This window comes from Juglans regia, chromosome 13, assembly GCF_001411555.2.
Source record: "Juglans regia cultivar Chandler chromosome 13, Walnut 2.0, whole genome shotgun sequence".
NCBI lineage: Eukaryota > Viridiplantae > Streptophyta > Magnoliopsida > Fagales > Juglandaceae > Juglans > Juglans regia.
Genome location: NC_049913.1, coordinates 21,979,818 through 22,006,167, shown reverse-complemented (window position 1 = coordinate 22,006,167; position 26,350 = coordinate 21,979,818). Strand labels below are relative to the sequence as shown.

The 26,350-nt window shown below is 36.9% G+C and overlaps 3 protein-coding genes across 3 annotated transcripts; all 3 read left to right on the top strand.

Moving 5' to 3' along the window:
• The first annotated feature begins 851 nt into the window (after positions 1–851).
• On the top strand, positions 852–6,033 carry LOC109005732. Its single transcript, XM_035684353.1, has 4 exons — positions 852–1,018; positions 2,624–2,777; positions 3,586–5,175; positions 5,698–6,033. Exons 1-4 carry the CDS (start codon positions 852–854, stop codon positions 6,031–6,033), a joined length of 2,247 nt encoding a protein of 748 aa, XP_035540246.1.
• A 612-nt stretch (positions 6,034–6,645) lies between these two features.
• Positions 6,646–19,661, top strand: LOC109005941 (transcription initiation factor TFIID subunit 15). The gene is made up of 8 exons (XM_018985052.2): positions 6,646–6,782; positions 8,433–8,586; positions 8,735–9,090; positions 9,202–9,399; positions 11,042–11,125; positions 12,753–12,834; positions 12,912–13,038; positions 19,144–19,661. The coding sequence occupies exons 2-8, from the start codon at positions 8,467–8,469 to the stop codon at positions 19,368–19,370; spliced, it is 1,194 nt and encodes a 397-aa protein (XP_018840597.1). The 5' UTR covers positions 6,646–6,782; positions 8,433–8,466; the 3' UTR covers positions 19,371–19,661.
• A 2,128-nt stretch (positions 19,662–21,789) lies between these two features.
• On the top strand, positions 21,790–25,268 carry LOC109005946 (BTB/POZ domain-containing protein At3g19850-like). The gene is made up of 3 exons (XM_018985065.2): positions 21,790–21,927; positions 22,008–23,153; positions 24,698–25,268. Exons 1-3 carry the CDS (start codon positions 21,865–21,867, stop codon positions 25,091–25,093), a joined length of 1,605 nt encoding a protein of 534 aa, XP_018840610.1. The 5' UTR covers positions 21,790–21,864; the 3' UTR covers positions 25,094–25,268.
• The last annotated feature ends 1,082 nt before the right edge of the window (positions 25,269–26,350 follow it).

The following is a 26,350-nucleotide window of genomic DNA, read 5'->3' as shown; positions in this document are numbered from 1 at the left end:
CATGCAAAATATTTGAGTCTAAAGATAATTATCTCCAAAATGGGAAACATATTTGAATAGAACCCATAATGTTTTATGGGTTTTGGAATCAAGTGGAGCCAATTTATTACAAGGTAAATTAGTCAGTGTGATATATGGCTTTGAAGGACCAGGTTGGCAAGAACAAGATTGCCTTACTTTACAAACCAGATTCTTGAAGGGATGGTGTGGTTATGCATGCCCTAAGGTTTATTCATATGACATGGTTCTGCTTGTAACAAATGGCTTTTCCATTTTAGTCGAAAAACATGTCTGACTTTAGAGACATGGCCCTTGTGAACTGTTGCCATACTGAGTTGTTAAATTGAGTGAAAAGCTTATTAACTTATTAAATGGGTAAGAGGGTTGAAAAGAACATGGATATGAATGAAAAGGGTGGGAACAGCTGCGGATGTACACTGACCCAATATTGGTGGGTCAGTCTGATATATGGCCTTGAAGCGGCAATTTGGGAAGACCAGGATTGCCTACTTTCAATATCAGATTCCTTAATGCGCAGAATGTTACATATCTGAAGATTTTATTCATATAAGCTGGTTCAACACTGGAAATGCCAAACCATTTCAAGGTCGTGTAACATCTTGAGCATTGACAATACACACCTTAACACTACAAACCAATACCAAACCAAATTTAATGAATATAACCTGTAGAACAGAAGGCTAATCCTGTGAACCCCAGACAATAACACCAAATGTGTAAACAACCTACTCCAACGTCGGATTAATTTTCCACTCAACCGCACATTTTTACAATAATTTGCATATTTTTCGTTTGGCGGAACACGTTGTCATTTGGTTGAGAAAATAGAAATGGTGATTCAAATATACCTGGTAGGAGCGTGTCTTAGAACCCGTCGTGGACGAATGCTGACCCGGCAGCCATCTATTACGACATTTGGGGATGGTGTTGCGAGACTTGCACCGTATCATTGGGGTCCCTTCGGTTTGAGTGCTTCCTACGCCTTTGTAGACCATGGGTAAGGGGGCAATGAGACAACCGAAGTGAAGGAGGACAGTGTGTTCATACAATTTCAAACCACGCGAGGCCAGGGGTCACTGCTGTTGAGGTCACTTCTCTTCGTGATAAGGAAGCCCAACAGCTGCTGTGCATTAGGGCCAGAGATTCGATTGCGTGGCCGTGATGTTTACACTGCCAATGCATAGGTAATGATAGAGATTCTCCTACCAGTTTGATTTGAGGTTGGAAAAGGCTGGAGCACAGTGGCTTTCGAAAACGGGAAGACAAACATCGTCAATAGAGAGGTTGCATCGGTGCGATTCGAAGGTAAGAGAAGCCGATTTTCGCAGTTGGGGCATGAAAAGAGATCGCCTACGTCTGAGGGTTTTGGGTTTAAACACATCTCGGCAACGTTTTCATACTGATCAGACGTTGGTGGCTACTGTCATTCACATTAGATGGGTCGAAGTTTGTAATGAACAGGAACTTCATTACAAACGGGATGGGGTAGTTTGTACATCGGCAGAAAGAAGTAGCGTGTGATAAAGTACAACGAACCAATGGAAAACAGCTACAACCCACTGCAGTATTGTCATGTCAATAAACAGTGCAATAAAAACCAAAACACAGATATCTCGTATCTGTTTTTACTGAACAGTGTGTTTGGATATTTGATCTCATCCCAATTTGAGATGTGTTTGGAAATTCTGGGTTTCGTCCCGGTCCCCAAACCAGCCCTAAGTCCATTAAGGTAGCAAGTTTCTTTTAGGCCACTTGTCATTCTACTAATGGCTTCTTGGCACCTATTTTCTCAAAAATTTACATTACTCTAAAATTCTAAAAAAAATTACTAACCAATGATGAAAGTTAATTTGCCAAATCTTGATCCAAAAGTTCTCTTCCCTTAACTATAATACTTCCACTTAAATAAAAGTCATGGGTTATTATGGTCTAATCCTAAGCTGTCTTTAGGTGGGGTGTTATAGTGGTGGAGGAGCCCAACGGTGGTGGAGGACACAACCACTGCGACTGTTGGACACAGATTGAAGAGAGTAGGAAAATTTTTCAGATTTTAGATACCACCCATTTCTCACTATTTTGACAAAAGATGGAATTAAGCAGAGGCGGAACTAGCTATAAGGTTGGGGGGGCTACCGCCCCCTCGAAGTTTTTTAAAATATTCATATAGTATGTAAATAAATTAAATTCGCCCCCCCAAGTACTCAGACTTTCTTTATATAATTAAAATCGCCCAATATTCAAACTTTCAAAATTTTTATTAAAATTATCCCCCAAATCCCAATACGCACATCACTTCACTCTTAACTTTTCACTTCATTTTACCTGACACACAAATATTTGCTGTTTACCGATAAAGCATAAATCTTTAGAAGTGAACACTTACAGGCAGATAACATATCAGAGATGAAAATACCAACGGACAAATGGCAACTCAAGAGTCAAGTCTGGGCCGTGCATGCATGATCATATCTTGGAAATATGAAACTTTTTACTTTCTCATCGAGGCTCATTTCCTACGGACCTGCAGGCTGCAAGTTTCATTTTTTTTTTATTTGAACATCGAATATTAGTTATTTTCACATTTCCGCATCTGCATCTGCAGTGAAGTTGAACTTGAAAAGTTTCTCAAATCTCAACTTTTCCGCATCTGCAGTGATTGTGAGCTTCGCCTCTTCAGTGCTTCACCTTTCATCAGCTGCAGTGCTTCTACTCTTCTTCTTCTACTTCTTGACCTCACCGGAAACCGATTCACCGAAGTAAGTTGAACTCGAGTCTCGACTGTCCAGTTTTGTTTGGATTTTCTATTTTTTTTTTTATTTTAGAAAAATGGGTTCTGCAACTCAGTGCCTTTGCCCTTTATAATTTATTATTATATATTAAGAGGATAAGAGCAAGACAGGGCATTGAATGGTGTACGATGAACTAATAAAGTAACCAGACACCTTGCCGAATGCCTTGAATCTTGATGAACTAATAAAGTAAAAGAAAAAAGTTTGGATTCTGGAAGGTTGTCGACTTTTCTTGTAAGTTGGAGAAAAAAAAAAAGTTAAAGATGTGCTTTTTTTTTTTAATTGACAAAAACAATAATTTTTCTTGTGAATAATATATAGTAACTCATGAGTGTTCTATTACCTTTTTTTTAAATAAGAAAAAAAATTAGTTGGGATTTTTATTTTGATTCGTATGAAATGCTGAAAATTAAAAAAAAAAATAAGTTTGTTATTTTGTGTAGGTTACTCATAAACTTTTAAGTAGTGTTATCTAATTTGTCTGTATTTTTTCTATGAGTTTATTTCAGGGATCAAATGCTCATAAAAGATACCTTAAGATCTTTGAGAGAGGGTCACGCCGCCACAGATTTCTAAAAGGTACTTTATGAATTTTTCAATTCTACCAACTTGATGATTATTTTGTTGCTGATAGCCTGATAGAACATTTGCATCTAGTTTTTTTTATTCACTTTAATAAATACAAACTATACAAAAAATCTAACAACTTTATATCATTACTTATTAGGTACTTCTCAGGTTTATTCTTAATCTATAAATTTTTCTTAAAGTATAGAAAAATATGAGCAAGCCAAGAACAATTGATTCTTTTTTTAAAAAGAAAAATGTGGATAATTCGGAGAGTAATATACATTTAGAGAGCTCGGTAACTTCAGAACGTGATGCTTCTATCACTGACGAGCGTCCCTCTAAAATTTCAAGAATCCAACCTGAAGAGATGGATGCTACCTCTTTGGAACGTGATCCAGGATTACGTCCACAAATATGGGAATTTCTTACTAACCTACAAGATGAGATCCGACGTGCCTATCTTAAAGCTGGTCCATATCAACCTAAGCTTTCAGAATATCCATTTTCAGGAATAGGCAATCAACGTCGTCGATTTCAATTTTCTTGGTTTCAAAGATATTCAAATTGGTTGGAGTACTCACCATCGAAGAATGCTATATTTTGTCTTCCATGTTACATTTTTGCTAAGAAATCAACAGGCCGTCCAGGATCAGATGCATTTACCATTAAAGGTTTTGACAATTGGAAAAAAATGAATGATGGAATGAATTGTCCTTTAATAGGACATGTGGGAAAAGATCCAAATTCACCACATAAAAATGCTGTAAAATGTTGTGAGGATCTAATGAATCAGTCAAGACATATTGATAAGTTAGTTGAAAAACAAGTATCACAAGATATGGAGAATAATCAGTTGCAGCTCAAAACTTCGATAGAAAGTGTTCGATGGCTTACGTTCCAAGCTTGTGCCTTTAGAGGTCATGATGAAAGCTCTGACTCAAAAAATCAAGGTAACTTTATTGAACTGATAAAACTTTTGGCAAGTTATAATGATCAAGTTAATGAAGTTGTCCTGGAAAATGCTCCACAGAATGCCAAATATACATCACCCAAAATTCAAAGGGAAATTTTGCATATATTTGCAAATAAAGTACGGAATGTGATTCGCGAAAAAATCGGGAATGCCAAATTTTGTATTCTTGTTGACGAAGCTCGGGATGAGTCTAAAAGAGAACAAATGGCTATCATTTTGAGGTTTGTTGATAAAGATGGTTTTATTAGAGAGCGATTTTTTCATATTGTGCATGTCAAAGATACTATGGCACTAACTCTAAAAAATGAGATATGTGCTCTTCTTTCTCATTACGACCTTCAAATTGAGAATATTCGAGGTCAGGGATATGATGGAGGAAGTAATATGCGCGGTGAATGGAATGGATTACAAGCTTTATTTCTTAAAGATTGTCCCTATGCATATTATGTGCATTGTTGGGCTCATAAACTACAATTAGCTTTAGTTGCAGCCTCTAGAGAAGCCAAACATGTTCATCAGTTCTTCGTCCATTTGACATCCATTATCAATATTGTTGTTGGTTCTTCTAAACGTCATGATGAATTACAATCTGCTCAAGCTGCTGAAATTGAAAGTTTGATTGCTTCCAATGAGATTGAGACTGGAAAAGGGGCAAATCAAATTGGTACGCTACAACGAGCTGGAGATACTAGATGGAGATCTCATTTTCAATCTATTTGTAGCTTGATGAGGATGTTCAGTGCTACTTGCTCAGTTATCAATACTATCTCAAATGAGGGATCAAATTATTCTCAACGTGGTGATGCTGAAGCAGCTTACATGGTATTAACATCTTTTGAATTTATTCTGATATTACATATGATGAAAAAAATCATGGGAATCACTAATGCACTTTGCCAATCTTTGCAACAAAATTCTCAAGATATTGTGAATGCCATGAACCTAGTTTCAACCACAAAAATGCTCATTCAAAATCTGAGAGATGATGGGTGGAAGTCTTTGCTTACTGATGTTATATCATTTTGTGAAAAACACTAAATTGATATTCCTTATATGAATGGCCAATATACAAGAGCTAGAGGCAAATCTCGTCATCAAGTTGACAAGTCAATGGAGCATCATTTTAGGATTGATATATTTACTGCTACAATAGACTTTCAGTTACAAGAATTGAATAATAGATTTAACGAGAATACAATGGAACTTCTCATTCTTAGTGCTGCTTTAAGCCCTAAAGGTGCATACAAATCATTTTAAATTGATGATATATGCAAATTGGTTGAGAAGTTTTATCCACAGGATTTTACTGAACAAGAAAAATTCATTTTGAGAATTCAATTGCAGCATTATGAGCTTGATGTGCTGACGCATCTAGATTTTCAAGATATGTCTACATTATCTGAGCTATGCAGAGGACTAGCAATTTCAGAAAAGTCAAAGATTTATTATTTGATTGACAGGTTAATTCGTCTAGTATTAACTCTTCCTGTTTCTACTGCTACTACTGAGCAAGCATTTTCTGCCATGAAACTTATAAAAACTAGATTGCGTACTCGAATGGAAGATGAGTTTCTTGCAGATCATTTGCTAGTTTATATTGAGAAAGAAATTGCTAAGAATTTCACTTCGGAGATGATAATGAATGAATTTTATTCCATGAAAGATCGTCGTCGAGCTTAATTTGAAGCGAAAATCCTAAGTTGATATTTCATTTTCCTTTCTTTTTGTAATGGTCTCTAGCAAACTATGGAAATCTTAAGGAAAATTATTTTATAAGATGATTTATAGACATGTATTTTTTGTATGTAATTTTATGACGTATGATTATTATTTTTTATTTAGTCACGTGTAAAAAATACATATTATTCATACTCACACATACCACACACTTTGTCAATCGCCCTCCCAAATATCAAATCCTAGTTCCGCCCCTGGAATTAAGGACGAGCAATACTACGTACAGTCCTCATTTGAGAATTGTAATGCAAGCCTAGACTATTTTAACTTTAAAATTTTTTAAAATTACAAAATTATCCTTCTTAAAATGATGTTTTCTCTTATTTAATAATGTGCCTGCACATGCAGTCCTCACTTGAGGACTATAAATAGAATTTCTCATTAAGGACATTATGGTCATTCATACATGAGACACGTACGGACTGCGAGAGGAGTCCCCATCCGTGACTTTACGTAGCGTACTCAAAAAATAAAGGGAAGACGGAGTAATGAACTTTGTATATTAAACGACGACGTTACATGTGTGTAGTTCAATTGGTTTCCCGTGTTTCTGTATCCTCCATTTACATCTTTTGTTGCAAACAGAATGCCCTGACTCTCTTTTCTGTCTGTGGATCTGAAACCGAATTGCGACGGATGAAGACTGCGCTTCTCAAGGATTGCGAACTTAGCGGCCTTTCTTGAGTCTCAAGGTCTCTTTCTTCTTCTTCTTTCCAGATCTCATAACATTTCTCGGGTTTTGAATAGACATTCCCAGCAACATAGTTGCAAAGCATGATACATTCGAATTCTTCCACTTTCAGGGGAACCCTTTTTTTCCTATACTATTAAGTTATATGGGGATCTCAGATTTTACAATTACCTTCGTCCTTTGAAATTTTGTAGAAAGCACTGCCAGCGAGATTAGTTTTCGTAGTTAAGATTAGCTTCTAGGGTTTGAATGAAGTTGCTTTTTGCCTACGTGTCGTCTCATAATCCAAGCTGATATAAGTAAGCCACGGCATGGTTATCATTCCCAAATGAGTTTTACAGGATAAGGTAAAATGTTTTGAATTCCCATTTTTAGTCTGAGTGAAGGAATGGAATATTATCCAAGTCTTGAGTAATGGGCGTTGATTATTCAATATTTGTTTATGGTGGGATTTAAACATTAAATTTATTAATTTGCATCACTATTCATACCAAACATGTTAATAGATTATACGTTCTACCTTAATTTTGTCTTTGGCATGTTTTCCAGCAAATCTGATGGAATTTACCGAGTATTATTGTTGTTGTGTTTACCTGTTTGGTTGGAATTTAGTTTAGTTCGTGAATGCTGTTTTCAAGCTAATTTATGTTCTGTATGAGTATCTCTACTTATTTATGTGAAATCATACTAAAGAGAAATAAAACTAAGTAGTAGATTGCTAAAACCAATATTGTGATATTGAAGATATGTTTTCAGAAAGAAAGAAGTGTAAATGGATTACTATTTTATTATGGATCTTTCTTAACTAATTGTGCCGTGCACAATTCCATTGAGTTAGCGTGGTGCATGGGTTTAATAAAACCATCTTATGAAACAAGGTCATGTGGAAAGACGCGGTTGATACATTTGGATTGCAGATTTTTGGAATATTGCTTCCTTAGAATCAGAACTCATGTCATGAATAATATGTGGTGTCAAATAGTTCTTTTATTTATTCTTCTTGGAGGCCACTGAGACACCCCCACATTGTTGGGGGCTAGGAACATGTGTAGAACTGCTTTTCTTCTCAAAAAGTCTCAATTCTTAGTGTATTTATCATCTAGAGTGTTTGCTCTTTTTTTAGCATTAAGAATGAAATTTTACTCAAGCATTGGTGTTATGATAATTTCTTGTAATTTCAAGAGATTAACTTCATATTAGTATATGTTAAACCAGATAAGTGTAAGCATAACTTATTAAATGCTGTCAATGGGGCCTTATCTCACATGGACCTTCCTTCCTCCTTTAGAATGCAGTAGATAATTTGTTCACAAGTCCCATTGAGTGCACACGTAACCTACCAATGAAGGAAAAAAGGGCACCTGTTGCTGCAGTACCGACATTAGGATTGGCTAAATAAAATTAAATATAATGCACAGACATTATAAATTGGAGCTGACTTGATAAATTCTTCAAAAGGAACTTATAGTTTTGATCTATCATCTTATGAGTCTAAAAATGAGTCTTGGGCTTTTAATCATGACCATAAATTGCTTTACCCAGAATGAATTTTGAGTTCCAAATAGAAAGAATTTCTTTTTCAGCTCATATGTTTCTGCTATATTTTCTTTGCCCAACTGAATTCAGTCACATCCATTACATCTTTTTGTAGAGTTTGGTCCTTGATTTCATGAAATTGGAGAGAAATGGCAAGTTATACAGGAAAGGGAGCCCCTTCAAATGGATCTGTCTATATATGCAACTTGCCTGATGGGACTGATGAAAATATGTTGGCTGAATATTTTGGCACCATAGGGGTGCTAAAGGTTGGGAGTCTACTCTGTTGCTGTAAATAATTGCACTCGGTCCCTGTTTATCAAGTGGACTATGAAATCTTTTTATCTTTTTATTTTTATTTATAAGAAGCACAGTAGTTTTGTGCCCTTTTTTTCATTCTTGATTCATACTTCACAGAAAGACAAGCGAACAGGTCGTCCTAAGATATGGTTATACCGAGACAAAGTGACCAATGAACCGAAGGGAGATGCTACTGTAACATATGAGGACCCACATGCTGCGCTAGCTGCTGTTGAATGGTTTAACAACAAGGATTTTCATGGTAACATTATTGGAGTTTTTATAGCAGAGTCAAAAAACAAAGATGACCAGACATATAACTCGGGTGGAGATCCGAATGATGGTGGTGATTTTGGTGGATTAGAGGAAAATGCTGGAGATATGAATGGGGGTGGCGAAAGAGGAAGAGGTCGGGGTGATGCTTCAGGAAAGGCATGGCAACAGGAGGGGGATTGGTTGTGTCCGAATACAAGGTCTGTGATGTGAGATTGGTGAGCAGCTCCTTCTTGCTTTTGTTTTCACTGTTTTCATCTTCTAAGCTATGATTTGTGCAAATGGCTTCTGATGTTACATTATCCAAGCAGTTGTACAAATGTAAATTTTGCATTTCGTGGTGTATGCAACCGCTGTGGAAGTGCTCGACCTGCTGGTGCCTTTGGTGGTGGTGCAGGGGCTGGTGGTAGTGGCAGGGGTCGTGGTGGTAATGACTCTGGGGGCCAGGGTCGGGGAGTTGGTGCTACTACTGGAGGACTATTTGGTCCAAATGATTGGCCTTGTCCTATGTAAGACTATGTATTATTAAACTGCTGTTTTTAAGGATTTTACGTTTTGCTGCGATTTTCATAATGCTTATTTCGAAGATTGCAAGAAAATGGATTGGAGCTCAAGTACTTTTTTCTTAATACTTTTATTGGATAGTGGTCCACAATAGTGTAGAGTCTTCTATTTCTACTTTCCATGAATTGTTAGCACTTTTTTCCTTTGTCAGTTGGGTAGATCTCTTGTATACTTCCTGTATTGGGGTTTCATCCTCTTTAGTTAGTAATAAAATTTTGTCTTACTTATATAAAAAAAGTTTTCCTGCGCTTCTTAAAATGCTTTCTCCCACCCCAATTTTTTAATGATCGTTTTATGATCCAACTTTTGTCATGTAAATTTTACCCTCTATATACGGTGAAAGCTTAGTGGTTGTATCTTATAGGGTAACCCTATTTGGCCAAACAGCATAGACCTTTTGAGTAAATGATTTTCCATTTTGGAGAAAGAGAGTAGCATAGAATCAAAACACACTGTTGGGTAGGAAGCTTGTTGATCAAGTTGCCCTACATATTGAATGAACAGGAGGCAGAAGGGAATATCTATCAGATTGATTTGTCCAAGCTCATCGTGTTTTCTAAGTTGTGAAAAATTACTTGTAAAAAAAAAAAAAGTTGTGAAAAATTAGTAAAATTTGGGCCTTAAGAGGCTTTGGCGATGATGAACTCTAGGTTGGCTTTGGTAGGTCTACGTATCTACGTTACTATTGGGCTAACCTGAGATAGAACCTTGGCTGGACTTTCTGTCATACCAACAGTTCATCAAGCATGGCTCACATGAACATGATTATTTTGGTTAAACCTAGTAAGGCTGTCACTTGGTACCATAATATCTGATGTGCATTTACTTATTTTGGTTTGAACCCCAAGGGGTTGGCCCAAGTGGTGAAGGCCTTGGTCTTGGGGTATCACTCGCTTGAAGGTCCAAGGATCAACACCTCATGGGTGCAAACAATCATTTGGGGCCACACCTCCTTGTGAAAAGCCAACGATTTAACCAGTTCAGTGTAGGGAAACTTCCGAGGGTGCGGTGCACGGGATCGGGGTTTACTCTGTAAGGGTGGGTCCGAATGGTCCTGCCTTAAAGAGGTTCCCCGACATAAAAAAAAAAAAAAAAAAAATGTTGGGAGACACAATGATTATTTCCCAATAATGTAAAATTTGCAGATTGCCATTCCAGGGCAAGTTTTGATGTCCTCTTGGCAAGCCTTTAATGCTATTATAATGTACTAAATTTACAGTATGTTAATAGGTAGGCATTTCCACCATGCCAATCCATTGTTATGTACTCCAAAGTCAGCATGAAAATTGATCCGAACTTATCGTAAGACAGGAAATGTGAATCATGTGATTAAAATGCCTGCCTAACTGCTTGATTTAATGCCCAAAGTCCTAGAATTGAATGAAGCAGCCTGGTTTGATGGCTTATTTGTTTTTCCGTTTCTTCACTTGTTCTCTATTCTTAGTTTTTCCCGAGTCAGCTCCCTAGTGAAATGTATCAGTTACTTGAGTGTATTATCATTTATATCCATGCTCGTGTCTTGTGTTGGGATGAGTGTATCATTACTCTTGTTTCTTATGCCTTGTGCCTTGTGCTTTTGTTGGTCAGGTGTGGTAATATCAACTGGGCAAAGCGCACAAAATGCAATATTTGCAACACAAATAAGCCTGGTCACAACGAGGGTGGTGTGAGGTATTCTATAATAGTTACTTGAATTTGTGTATTTGTTAGTTGTGCCAATCGAAAAATCAAACCCATTTTGATCTGTTAGGGCAACACTTGTAATGCATCAAGAGAACAGCACCATCATAATAGATAATTACACTCAATGCATAGGATTTCTAAAGGAAAAGGTTCTTTTCTAGTTGTATTGTATAATAGTTACTTGAATTTGTGTATTTGTTAATTGTGCCAATTGGAAAATCAAATCCATTTTGATCTGTTAAGGCAACACTTGTAATGCATCAAGAGAACAGTAGTGGAAGTGGTGGTGTGCTCTCATGATTTTTACCATAAACATGATGGAACTTATTAAGGGGAAAAAGATAAAAACAAAAAACAAAAAAAATGAACAAGTGATGAACTAGAAAAGAACCTTTTCCTTTAGAAATCCTACGCATTGAGTGTAATTATCTATTATGATGGTGCTCAGAAACATTTTTCTGTTACGTTTGATCATTTGAGCTATAGATTTATATCTTGTTGTGCATTTTTCTAAAGTATGATATGGCTGTCCTTGTTGTTCATTTTGGCAATGCTGGTCAAGTTTGTCTATTTTTCCAAGATTTGGATTTTCTAATCGATCATATACTTCTACTCATTTGTTTTTACTATTTTTTTTGGAGGGAGCCAGTCATTTATTTTTGGGTTGAATACCCATTTAGTCTCTAGGTTGTGCTATTATGGCAAAAAAATTCCTTAAATTTCTAGAAAAAATCAATTTGTTCTTTCGTTATTATTATTATTATTATTATTATTATTATTATTATATTTTTGAATTAAAATGATCCTTTCATCATTTTGCTGTTAATGATCTTAAATGTGCTACATCAACAATAGAGAAATTGCGTTGTGTATTAAATTGTCACATCATAATAAAATTCGTTTTTGTAAATATAAAAAATGAGAAGATACCCGAAAATAAGATTTTTAATAATAATAAAAAAAAAGATGGGAGGGCTAGACCCCCTCTGCCCAAGGCAAGGCTGTGCGGCTGCCCACAACCGTGTTGGGGGCAGGCTGAGGCCTAATTTTGGTCACCCTCTGCCGGAGGCAGTTCACCCATTTCCAGTTTGGATTTGGATCCACCCCATGCAAGGATGGTCTACACTCCCACACAGGTGGAGACCTACTGCATGGGGATAAACGCCGAGGGCCCTCCAATAGGGGACGGCTGAAATCCAGCTCTGCCTTGCGTGGCGCTGATATTGGTGGGCGCACCACCTTGCCATGGTCAGTAGTTTTTAAATACTTTAATACTAGTTTTTAAAATTTTAGTTTTTTTGGTTTTTTTCATTGTTGTGATTTTCTTAAAAAATTGATAATGACAAGGCAAGTTAAAGCACATGGCAAAATTCCCTTGGTGCTGGCATAGCTCACCATTAAGGTCACTAATGCAGATGAACAAAAGATTATTTTGACTCTAAATGAAAAACCCAAGGGTCAGATTTTCTTTAAAACTGCAAAACTCGGGAATCAAATGTGTAAGCCTGTTACTTTTTGTCTTGTATCTATACGAATTTTCGATTTTGCTTCGATGTGTAAGCCTGAAACATTTTAGATGTAATCCTGTTATTCAACTGATTTATCTGCTAAACAGAGGAGGACGTGGGGGAGGTTACAAAGAACTTGATGAAGAAGAATTAGAGGAAATTAAGCGACGTCGTCGAGAGGCTGAAGAAGTAAGATCAATTGGCATATTGTGTTAAGTTGCCAATTTTATTCCGCGGTTCGACATTATTTTTTTTCTTAATCTCAGGATGATGGTGAGCTGTATGATGAGTTTGGCAATCTGAAGAAAAAGTTCCGTGCTAAAACGCAGCAAGCTGAAGCTGGACGGGCGCTTCCAGGTTCTGGGCGTGCTGGATGGGAGGTTGAGGAACTAGGTACTTTTTGCATTTTTATGTGTAACAGATTATCTTTAGTACATCTTTTGAGAGTAAATAGCATCCCTTTTGGAAGACTTGTTTGTTTAATGTGATGGCCTTCACTAGTCAATTCGAGTTGAGATTAAACCAAATAGACTTGATTCCTTTAGCATAGGTGTAATGCCCCAAGAAAAGGCCCAAGCCACATCTAGGCTATTATTCAAACAGACTGGTCAATGGTACAATTGGAGCTCCTTGAAACTCATTATAATGGGCAATAACTTCTATTTTCCAAGCAATGTGGGATCCCATTTCCCATCTATACTCACTTAATGTGGGGGGTATCACAACCTCCCCCCCTCCCCCAAAACTTCCCTGACGTCCACATTGGGCCATTCCCTCATTGGTGGCATCGCTCAAGTCCCATAATTCTTGTTGGGATTGAACCTGATACCATTTGTGACGACCCAAGAGAATGCTCAAGCCACATTTGGGCCATACTCTAAAAGAACTGGTTAATGGTACAATTCGAGGCCCTTGAAATTCATTACGAAGGGCAAGAAATTCTCTTTCCTAGCTATATTGGAATCCCATTCACCACCTTTACGAACTCAATATGGGGTATCACAATAGGCGACCTAGGTTCATCAACTAACGGTAATGGGTTTTCAATGTGTCACAAGAGTACTTTTATGTTTTCATCTGTTAGCAAGATCTCATGATCTTTCTGGAGTAAGCAACTCGAGAATTTTTCATAGCAAACTACCCTCAAAGTTGATTTGGATGAAATAAAAATTTTTGTCTCCTATAGCATAATGATGCAGGACAAGCATGCTGGAAAAAAAAAAAGGTTTCTGTAGCAGTACTATTCAACAAAGGCAAATAAAATTTAGACATAAGCATACACTTATGAATTGGCTATATGAGCAAGATGGTAAATCCATCTGTTCCAGCATAATATTTCCAATTGTGCGATTAGATTCACAAAAGTGGTAACTGACAATCCTTTATATATTAGATGCTCTTATAAGTTTTGGCAAAAAGGACAGAAATATTTTTATCTGAACGAAACTTTTTTTTTTATGAGTAAGAAAATTAATTTGAAAGAAACTTTGAAGTGCAAATTTTCAACTTAATAGAAAAAGAAACTTCGAAGTGTACAATTTACTTTAGGTTTTCCTTGTTTTGCTAGCAACAAGTGAAAATTTTTATTTTCTAATCGCTAAATAAGATTTTATTGATCGTAAGGATAGGCAAAAGCCCAAGTACACGGGTCATATACAAGAATAGCGCCTAGGAGTGGTGTTCTAGTGATACAAGAAATTCATGAATGTTTTTTTCTTTTCTTGATAAGTAGAAGATTTTATTAATAAGAATAGGCATAGCGTACACAAGGGATATACAAGAGGTAACACCGTATAGCCCAATGCCTAGCAACCTCACAATGTATAGCCCAAAGCCCAACAACCTCACAATGTGGTAGAAGATGATCCACAATCTCACCACTCTTTTGCACATACAACACCAGTCCACAACAATCACCCGACATTTCTGTAAATTATCCATAGTCAAGATCTTGCCCATAGAAGCTGTCCAAGCCAAAAATGCCACCTTGGGAGGCGCCTTATTTCTCCAAATCCTTCTCCAAGGAAAGTGATTGTTTTGCGGATGCGTGGGGGACTTGTGGAAGGAGCAAACATAAAATGTACCTTTTTTAGCAGGTACCCACCACAAACTGTTTGTTCCTCAAGTACTCGATCTCATGGTGTACAAAAGTTTGAAATTTTTTGAAAAGTTGGCACAATCATGAGCCGTTCTAATAAAGCTGACATTAAGCCACTAGACGTCTCCATGTGGTCAGCCACTAATGCTTCCTATTCACGCGCAATCCTGAAAACTGTGGGGAATGTGTCCTTGAGGGCTCTATCTCCACACCATAAGTCATGCCAAAATTTTATTCTAGATCCGCCTCCCATCATGATTCTAGTGGAAAAAAACCCCCCAATGTTGTCTAATGTGCTTACAAACTCCCACTCCATAAACCCTTTATACCTCACTAGTGCTACAAACCCCCCCCCAACACACACACACACACAAAAACCCCCATACTTGGAGTCTATCACTAACTTCCATAAAGCAAATTCCTAATTCCTAGCCCACCAGTAGAGATTGAAGAGCATACCTTATCCCACTTGATTGGGCGGAACTTGAATTCATTCCCCAACCCACTCCAAAGGAAACACGATGGAGTTTCTCAATTTGGATTGCCACACTCGCTGGAATTGGAAACAAAGATAAGAAATAAGTTGGTAAATTGGACAAAGTGCTCTTGATTAGTGTAGTTCTACCACCTTTTGACAAATACAGTCTTTTCCAACCTGCCAATCTATGTTCAATCTTCTCAATTACTTCATCCCATATAGATTTAGCCTTGAAAGTGGCCCCCAAAGGAAGGCCAAGGTATTTCTTGGGAAAGGAGGAGACCTTACGTCCGAGAGTGTTAACCAACAACCGGATATTGCAAACGTTTCCAACTAGAACCAATTCCCACTTAGATAAGTTCACTTTCAGACCGGATACAGCTTCAAAGCAAAGTAGGAGTGCCCTTAAAGCACACATCTGGTTTTTTTTGCCTCACAAAATATCAAAGTATCATCTGCAAATAACAAACAACAAATGAGAAATGTTAAAAGTACCTCGATTGGTGTCACCAACTGATAATCCAGCCATAAAGCCTTTGTCAGCCATAGCTGATACCATTCTACTAAGTGCCTCCATAACAATGACAAAAAGAAGTGGGGGACAAAGGATTCCTTTGTCTTAGACCTTGAGAGTTGGTAAAGAAGCCAACTAGATTGCCATTCACCAAAACTAAGAACCTTGCCATATAGATATGCAGCACCTAATCCAAGAGCACCATCTCTCCCCAAATCCACACCTAAGCAAGTATAGTAGGAAGTCTTAGTTAACGTGATCATAAGCCTTCTCCATCTCCAACTTGTGTAAAATACCCAAGTCACTAGATTTTAATCTACTATTTAGACATTCATTGGCTATTAGTACTGAATCCAGTATTTGTCTTCCCCTCACAAATATGTTATGCGGTTTTGAATGTCCCCTAGGTGGTTTGTTAGACCCTTGGAGATAATCTTATACACCCCCATTCACAAGACTAATAGGCCAATAATCCTTAACATTCAAAGCCCCAAATTTCTTGGGAATAAGTGCAATAAAAGTGAGATTCAGGCTTTTCTCAAACTTCCCAACCGAGAAGAACTCCTGGAATACCTTCATTAAATCCTCCTTCACCACTTCTCAACATGATTGGAAGAAGCCCATAGAAAATCTGTCAGGGCTAGGTGCTTTGTCTTTACTACCTTTCTCACCACTTCATGAACCTCCGTCACCTCGAAGGGCCTCCCTAGCCAAAAAACATTATGTTGCTCAATGGTCTCAAAGGCTAACCTGTCGAATTTTGGCCTGCACACCAACTGCTCGGTAAGCAACTGTTCAAAGAAACCAGCAACATGCTCTTTAATCTCAGTAAACTCCATGGAAACAACTCTATCTATGTTCAAAATCTCTATGGTATTATTTCTTCTGTTGTCTAAATTCGGCCCATAAATTCTAGCAGAAGCCCGCATAAAATTATTTTCCACATTCTTAAAGGAACATGCCCCTGTGTATTCCGCAGTGTACTTCTTCATTTTATCCACTACCTTTCGATCCCACATAACTAGTACTCCACCTTAGACCCCGAGAGACGCAAGGTAAACCCAGTCAACATATGGACAGCTCCACAAGCTTCGAACAATACTTCTTGAGATAATTTCCATCTTAGTTTCCTGCAAGCAAACAATATCCGCCTCGAGCAAATTTTTATCCAAAGACGCTTGTTAGCCTCATTAAGCCCTCAGACATTCCAAGATACAATCTTGGGCTTCATAAAGAAATTGCTGGCACCTTGGACTTTTTTCTGCTTGAGCTGCCCTCATAATTAATAGACCAAGTTAATCTCTTTAACTCCCGCTGTTTTTTTGGAACCGGACTTCTTAAGCTGAGTGTGGTCTGCTTCAATGGCAGTGAGCAATGCCATAAATTGATCCTCATAACCCTCACACTCAATCCCCACATAATTTTGGATTTCCTTGACTTTCTGTAGCACCTAGTTAGAGGAGACTGAGCTAGGCTGATATAGTGGCAAAGAATTTAAAGAATGGGTTCACCAGCCATCTCAATACCTTCCCTTGTTGCTCAATGTGACTCCATCGGCTCCCCCATCTCTCCCTCAGAAGAGAGAGACCTACACTCCCAATCTTGGTCCTCATTAGCAGCCACCAGCATCGTAAGTGGCATATCTTCATGGAACAAAGTATCCATAAGTGAATGTTCATGCCATTAAAATCAATGACAATCTACCAATGGAACGAAGTTTTAAAAAAGAAAGTCCTAACTTCATCCATTGGCATATCTTTATTGTTTGCTAAAGCTCATCCTGTTCGTGAAGTTTATAATTTGGTGGAGGAAGAAAGGTTGTTGATTGTTCGTCATTTTGGGTCGTAATGTGTCTAAAGACCATGCCTGTGACATAACATGGCCTTAAGTCTTCAATTGATAGTTGTATAAGGAATATTTGAACAAAGCCTAATAATTCGTATGTGTAGGAAAGCGGACATAATGGCTTCTACATAGGTGATATATTACTCTAACGGTGCCTTCATATGCAGGAATTTATTGGGGGTAGGGTTATTGCTAATGATCATTTTAAATTTTCCTATTTGTGCTCTTAAAGAGTTTTAATTTTGCATCTTTTTTAGGCTCAATGGTGAATTGAGGTTTATATGTTGCTGCCTAATGGCAAATAGTGATTGATGTTGGTATGTTATTTTCCTTTTGAAATTCCTTACTTTAATTGATGTTGACAGATTGAAACAGGTCAGATCTCTAATCATGACACTGCTATTTTTTTTATAGCATTGCAAAAATTATATTAAAAGTGCGAAGGAGTGCAACCCTAGTACACAAGAAGCATACAAAACTGTACACCCAAAGAAAAAGGAGCAAAATACTTTAAGCACTAAAAGATTGAGGCCTCGTTTGTTTTCACAGATGAGAGAGATGAGATTAAAGTTAAAAAGTTGAATAAAATATTATTAGAATATATTTTTTTAATATTATTTTTGTTTTGAGATTTAAAAAAGTTGAATTGTTTATTTTATTTTGTGTGGAAATTTAGAAAAGTTGTAATGATTAAATGAGATGAAATGAGTTGAGATGAACTGTGAAAACAAACAAGGCCTGAGACTTTGGCAGCTGGTGTGAGCATCCAACTGGGCATAGTCATATTTTAACGTGATGGCTTTAACCTGTCATTGTCCTCTCACGGTCGTTAAAGGATCAGCCACATTGTGTTCTTGCCAAGTACACTAGATTATACTCAAAAGGACCATCCTCCACACCTCTGAATACTTTGACCGAGAGGAGTCAGCCAACATGGTAGATGGTTCCTATGTCTAATATGGTGTATTGTGTCAAAACCACAACACAACTAATAAAACGGGAGAAAACACCTCCCTATCTCTCCTGATGTTTTTCCACACCTCAGTTTCAAAAGGCCCACTGTCCATCCTTCTCACATACTACTTAGCTTCCACTGCTATCCGCCATAAAGCTTCCCTTTTATTGGTGTACCACATAACCATTTTTCCAATAGAGCTTTGTTGACCAAAATCAAATTTCTAATGCCCAACCCACCAGATTGGGGTGCAAATCTTAGACTACTTGACTAGGTGGAACTTGAACTCCTTGCCAATGCCTCTGCACAAAAAGCTTCTCAATGCACGCTGCTACACCAACTAGTGTTGGAAAGGTTCAGTCCACAATCCGTGATCACTTGCTTTAGGCAGCCTTTTTGTAAGAACAGTTTGCAGTATTTAACATGTTTGTCATATGCTGTTAAATGTAGATTGCAGCATTCCACATCATTTTTAAACCAGCTGATCATGGTTAGTTTGGGTGCAAGTGGTGGTTGCTCAGATAGCTGGTGTTACCATTAAACATTCTTAATGGTCGTCATTTTTGTGTTGTTTAACTCTATACTCTTTTGTACCAAAATGGTTGCAGGCGTGATTGACCGAGACGGGAGAGAGAGAAGTAGAGACAGAGGAAGGGATCGAGATGATAGGGAGAGCAACAAGAACCGAGAACGAGAAGGCAGGGGCAGGCGTAGGAGTCGAAGTAGAGAGAGAGATAGAGGAAAAGATCGGGACCGGGATTATGATCATGACAGAGGTAGAGAATACGGACGGGACAGGGATCGTGATCGGGACCGGAATAGGCTCCGTTATTGAGAAGTGTAGGAATGTTCCTGACTCTGAGCATTGTTTTTGTGGTATTTGGCTTGAGACAGAAGTGATCTGTGGCTGCCTTGGGACGAGTGGCATTTGATTTGAACTTCGTTTTACGTAGCATGTTTAGCTGGTATGCTAGAAATCTAAGACTGCCCCTTTTCCAGTTTTTGAAACTAATTTTGAAATTGTGATCCGTGCTGTCGTGTAAACTTGTCCATTTTCCTTAGGGTATACTTGGATGTAAAACTGACGTTGAATTATAAATATCATCATGCCAAGATAACTTGTTCAGCTTGTGATCCATTTTTTTTTTTTTTCCCCATAAACAGCACTTCAAAATGAATTCAGATTATTTATGTTTAGAATTATGAAACACGCTCATTTGCTTTTCATCTCTGTTGCTTTGCTCCTGGCCCAGCAGGCTATGTAAGGTTCGTTAAAACGGTATGATTATTTTGTTCTTCGTTTTCTATTAGTGATACTCAGATCTTGGTCCTTAGAGTTCGGTCACAAAATTGATAATTGCGCGGTAATTGACTGAGTGAATTTATCAAGTAGCCATAAATTTTCTGGTTCGAGTGCCATCTTTCTCTTTAGGTCCGCGAACTCCATTAAGAATCTTATGAGATTTCTATCCCTAATAGTATATTTTAGTATCTTTGGGTGTGCTTATTATTGTAAAAAACAAAAAAACTGACAAAGGTAGTACGGTTGTCCTTATTCATGTTTCTATGTGACGAAGTTTGTAAATCTTTCAGGCATTTACTATGCATTCGTTAACAAAAAAAACTGAAGCTACGGCACTGCTCCTTAGGGGACCTCTTTATATTTGGGTGGTTTGTTCCCTCGTTAGTCATCGGACAGTGCTTTAACTACTCTGATTATCATAGAATTGTACGTTTGGATAGTGAGAAGTGTTGAAAAGTGTTAAGAATGTTTGTAAATAGTAATAAAAAAGTAATAATAAAATATTGAATAGTAATAAAAAGTAAGTGAAAAGTAATGAATAGTAAAAAAATAAGTAAAAAATAATAATAAAGTAAAGAATAGTAATAAGAGTACTTGAGGTACTCTCACTCTATCAAAAGTTATCCAAGTTATTATTTTTCTCTCTCTCTCTGTGCCCGTGGGCCCCCTTCTTCACATGTCCTGATAGTCCAACGCCAAAGCCAATCGGGAACGTAAGTTGCATAGATGCCGCCACATGGAATACCAATATTTTCCGATATAATGAAAGCAATGCTTCTTGACTTGCAGAGGCTGTCACCCACAAGAGACAATCCTCCACATTGTCTTTTTCCGTTTGTTGTACCAACTTGTCATTCTTTTTTAAATTTTGTCTTTCTTTTTTTGGCTGACCAAAAACCCAAAACTGCCATTCATACCAAAGCGGTACAAAGGTGAAAAAAATAAATAAATAAAGAAAAAGAAAGAAAATATGCTGCTAGAAAGCAACGTAAATGCTGCTCTGTGACTGTAAGCCGCAACCTAGTTGATTAATTTCTTTTTTTTCCCTCATCTAGTTTATTTTTATTTTTATTTTTTTTTTCTAGCAAGATAAGCATAACATAGATTATCTTGAAAGCAAACCAAGTTTTGGGTTTTAGTTGAATTGTTTATCAAGACCACTTCATCTTGATTGTTAATTAGTAAAAACAAGAATATAGGAGAATAGAAACGTATAAATGGCCCGATACACCGGTGTATGACCGTCATTGACGGTGGTGGCGTGTGGGTCACGTGCCACGCAAAGGTAGAAGAGAACACTCGAATCTAAGAGATCCGAAGCCGCTGACCCCAACGGTACCGCACATGGAGGCGGAGGACTCCTCCAGGTACATGAATTACATTAAGAATAATACTACTCTTACCAATAAGTTTTACCAATAGTTTTTACTGCTCTACTTTTTTTATTATTATTTTTTTTTACTTGATGATTAAGTAAATTTTTTTAATAATATTATAAATTTTTTTATTTTCTAAAAAATATTTAAATATATTAAAAAAATACATAAAAGAAAATACAAAAAAAAAATAAAAATCACAAAACCATTAACGGTAGCCGGGAGCAATGGCTCTAGTGCCGCTCTTACATTAATAGATTATATGCCTTTTCAAGTACTTCATTTGTCTTAAGATAGTATTAAATGGGAAATATTTTTGTAAAATAATTTATAAAAATAATATCAATTTATCTAACTAACTTTATTTTAAAATTTAGTTGTAAAAAATATTATAAAAAAAATTGTACGTCTATTGTTATTCGGAAAAAGGAAAATAAACCACCCAAAAAAAAAAAAAAAAGAGAAAGGAAAATAATCATGTTCTAATCCGGTTCGGGAACATCACACGTCAACATGTTTCAATAGTTCTATTGCAGAGGGCATATATAAACATGTTCTGTTCTCTCTCCTTCGCCATCACATGGACTTCGAACATTTCTAGCTGCCCGTGAGAGAACAACTTTCTTGGTTTTACTCAATGCAAAGCAGCTATGCAAGGACTCTGTAATTTGCAAATCCACATCAACGGTGAACAAACATTCTTTCTGGATGGGGTAATCTTAAAGCTCTTTTGATATATGTTTTATTGATAATTTATGCAATCTTTTGTTAAGTGGACGCTTCACTTCTGCAGAAGATTATCTCAAAATACTCGGGAAGATTAAAGAAAAGTATCAAGCAAGAAAAGAGAAGAGCTGAGATCAAAAAATCCGGTATTGAAATCGATGACTTCCCGGGAGGTGCATACGGGTTTGAGCTGGTTTCTAGATTCTGTTATAACAATGGCGGAATCTCAATCACAGTTTCAAATGTGTCTCTTCTCCACTGTTGTGCAGTCTTTCTTGGCATGACCGAGAAGATTTCAACCAAGAATCTCTTCCAACAAACAGAGAACTTTCTGGAGCGAATTTTATACTGGTCATGGAGTGATATACTTGTATGCTTAAAGAACTGTGATTCATGCTTTTCACATGCAGATTCATCTGGTCTTCTGCAAAGGCTCATACATGCACTGTTAGCAAAGATTGCTCAAAATTTAGATATAAACATCATAACTTCCTCTTCTTCTTGTTCTTCATCTTCTCCTGAAACTGCATCTGGGTTTAGATTTTCTTACTCCTCCAAAGCCACCCCTGATTCAGTCAAGCAATCTTCACCATGCAAAGCGTGGTGGTTTGATGATTTAGCCAATTTTCCCCCAAATATCATTGAAAGAGTCATTCAAAGTATGGGGTTTTATGGGACTGATAACAACAGTTTATTGCTCACAAAATTTCTTCTCCATTACCTGAAGACTGCAACTCAAAGAAACGCTAACTACAATACATATTCAAGGTTAGACTATGGTGGACTTGCAGACACAGTTATTCATGGAGTTATTATGGTGGGAAAAATTGCTTTTTCCTGCAGAGGGTTGCTTTGGGTATTAAGGGTTGTCTCTGGTTTTGGTCTGAAGAAAGATTACAGAGTTGAGTTGGAGAAAATGATTGGGAATACGCTTGACCAAGCAACATTAGATGACTTGCTGATCTCTGGCAATGAAAGGGGTGTTTATGATGTTAATCTAGTGTTAAGATTGATTAAGGTATTTGTTAATAGCGATGAAATGTCTCTACGCAGAATGAAGAAAGTTGGAAGATTGATCGATAAGTATTTGGGTGAGATATCCCCAGATCAGAACCTTAAGATCTCTAAGTTTCTTGGAGTAGCAGAGAGTTTGCCAGATTGTGCCAGGGACAGCTTTGATGGAGTCTACAGAGCCATTGATATCTATATTGAGGTGAATGTTTCATACCCTTTCTCTGGTCCTTTCATACCCCCATGATTACCATATAATTGAACACATTAGGTAGAAAGGGAAAATGTATAGTATAAAAAGTAATATGCAAGACAAAAATCTTTTGGATGCACAAGACTTGTTCATAAAAACCAAAACAAAAACCAAAACTTCTCTGTGGGTTAAAAACAGCTGCTTTTATCAAGATTCTACTTCCGATATTTTTTGTCTTCTTTTATCAAGACTCTTTGCAACTCATTCAGAGCCCAGAAAAGGTTTCTAATTTGCACCTTTTTCTGAAAATTAGTGCCATGATGGAAGTGGTACCTACATCTAATGGGAAAACACTAGAGGCTGCATTTTATCTTTGTGAAGAGTAATTATACGTACAATCGTGAAGTACGTAAACGCCGTTTTAAAAAAGAATAGGATCTACTATTAAAAAATTAATTTTTTTTATGTAGATCTCATGTTTTATTCACTTTTTTTAAAATTATTACATAACGATTGCACAATTAACGATTGTATATATCGTTTCTCTTTTGTGAATGTTTCCTATCAAAAGATAAAAGAAACAAGTGCTGTTTTGGCAAATGAATACCACAGTCCATTCCACCAAATGGGAAAAAGAGAAGAAGATTAAGGACGTTTCCTCTGTAAAAAGCAGGGGCAATGATCTATCGCCATATGTTTTGTCATATTCTTATTTAATTATTAAGCCTTCTTTTGGTTCTATCTACCAAAAAACTCCCTCCCGTGTAGTTCATAAGAGTCCAAACTCGGCTGTAAAATACTGAATTTTCTTTTCTCAGAGAATCAACACTTGTGATTGGCAATGCATGTATTGCCTTCGTTTGGATGAGAGATGAAAATCAAGAGCCAGAAAGAATAATGGCAGTATGCACGGACTAAAACAAAGGGAATCTGACAATCAGTCCATGTTTAGAATATTAAAAAAAAAAAAAAAATTAGGGGCTCCAAAAGATATTATCCAATCAGCCCTTGTGATTTCTTGAGGTAAGCAACTACTTGTTTGGCCTATTAAATGCTCGCATGAAATGCTTATGGTCGGTACTTTAACGATGGAAATTCCCTCATCTGGAAGTTACCTTACAGTTACACAAGTCATATTAGTTTTTATAGAACTGTTATAGACATAAAAAAAAATTATATAAAAATAAATCTATAAATTAATATAGATTTATAAGATCTGTTAGATCTACTTTTTAATAAAAAGTAACTTTACAATCTGACGTAATACAACAAGCCACGTCAGTTTGTGAATTTATTTTTTATGTAATCTCTTTATGATTAAAGTATTTTCCTATCTTTAACTTCCATATTTTGTTTTCTGATTGAAGTGGATATCCATGAAAACCATAGGAATTTTGGTATATTTGAGGAAATAATTTTTTTAAAAATATTAAATGCTCAATAAATATTATTTTCAACTTGAGTTGTCCGTCATGATCCGCGTCCTCGTTGTAGTCATTACTTTTCTAGCTAGAACTAATTTCTTAACTCATATATGTCTTGTGATTGCTCAGTCTCACCGCGGCCTTTCATTTGAGGAACGATCAAGTTTATGTAGATGCCTCAACTATGAGAAGCTCAGCCTCGAAGTATGCAAAGAGCTTGCAAAGAATCCTAAAATCCCTCCCAGGATCGCTGTACAAGCGCTTATATCTCAAAAATCCAAAACCCCAACAAAAGATCAGTTGGTATATATGAATCCAAGCACAAACAGTTGCAGTTCGCATCAGATGGTTTTGAAAAAAGACATTAACCTACACATCTTTTCAAAAGAAGATAAAGATCATATGACACTAAGCCTACAACGGATGCAACGGAGGGCGGTGGAGTTGGAGAAAACATGTATGGTGATGAAGGGTCAGATGTCCAAGATGGTTAGGCATAATAGGGATTTTCCAAGACTCTGTTGAATGCCTCTTCCTTTCACTCTTACATGCATGGTCCTTGAATATATGTGCATGCATGAAGATGTGTTTCAGTTGTAACAAGTTTTGATTAATTTACCCTATGATCATTTTGTGATTTAGAACGTGTAAAGGTCTTTGTATGGTCCACTTTATATGTCATCATGTATCGTTTAATTGATGCACGAAGTCGAGTTTGGGGTTGATCTTTTCGACTCCAATCTCTTGAGGTCACAATGGGCATGCAATAGCCAGACATTACAAGAAAAAAAGATTTTTCCAGCACTCAAAATCATCGCAAATACCCCTTAGATCGAGAGAGTTCAAAGCCTTGCAACACCAAGATGGATGTTCAATTGATCAGTTCTTGCTCCTAAAGACTACAAAGATTTTCTCATGTGGAAATTCTTTTATCTTGTTCATCATAGTTAGTTCTCTTTTTGAAAGGAAAGTGATGTTGTGGTAATTCCTTTCACATCACTCACATGTAAGCATCGAGTGTTGTAGTAGGTGTACACAGCTCGTCCTGGGAAGGTACCTACATATACTGATCCTCTTCATTTCATTTGAAACGAATTATATTTATTTTAAGCTAAGCATGATCATTTTACCTGTAATTAATTTTATAAGCACAACGACAAAAAATATACCATATTTTACGTTGAATGTTTTGAGTAAAGTGGAGATGATCATAATCCCTGGCATAAGGACATGACCAACTTTTTTTTTCGTCAATGCGGTGTGGGTTGCCATAAATGCATTGATTACCATGCTAACATGGGAGAAATGAAGTGGATGATCTCCCCAACGGTCATTACAAAACGAAATGCAGCCACAATAACTACTATGGCCTCTTGCCCTGGTTTTACAATATGTTAGTCGGATTATAAAAACCGCCACTTTGTGCGGCCCCCTTTGGCGGAGGAGGATAAGAAAGATGTATGAAAAGCATGTCATGATTTCTTTTTTACGTGTCAAGACTGCATATGCAAATCTGTTCTAGGCATTTAGTTAGAACATATGTTAATTGCCCGGGGAAGCTACTCGAGTTTATCTTGATTTTGTTTTGCCTTAGTTCTTTTAGATATGTGCAAACTTTTTCTAAACTAGAGAATGAATATAATAACAAAAACAATTTAGAAAATAGAGAATCTGACGTTGAGGCACGTTATGATGGACGCTTTCCGTAGAGTATATTCCCACTGCTTCCAAATCTTAACATACAATAGGCTTCTTGATAGTCTATCCCTAAGATACAACAAT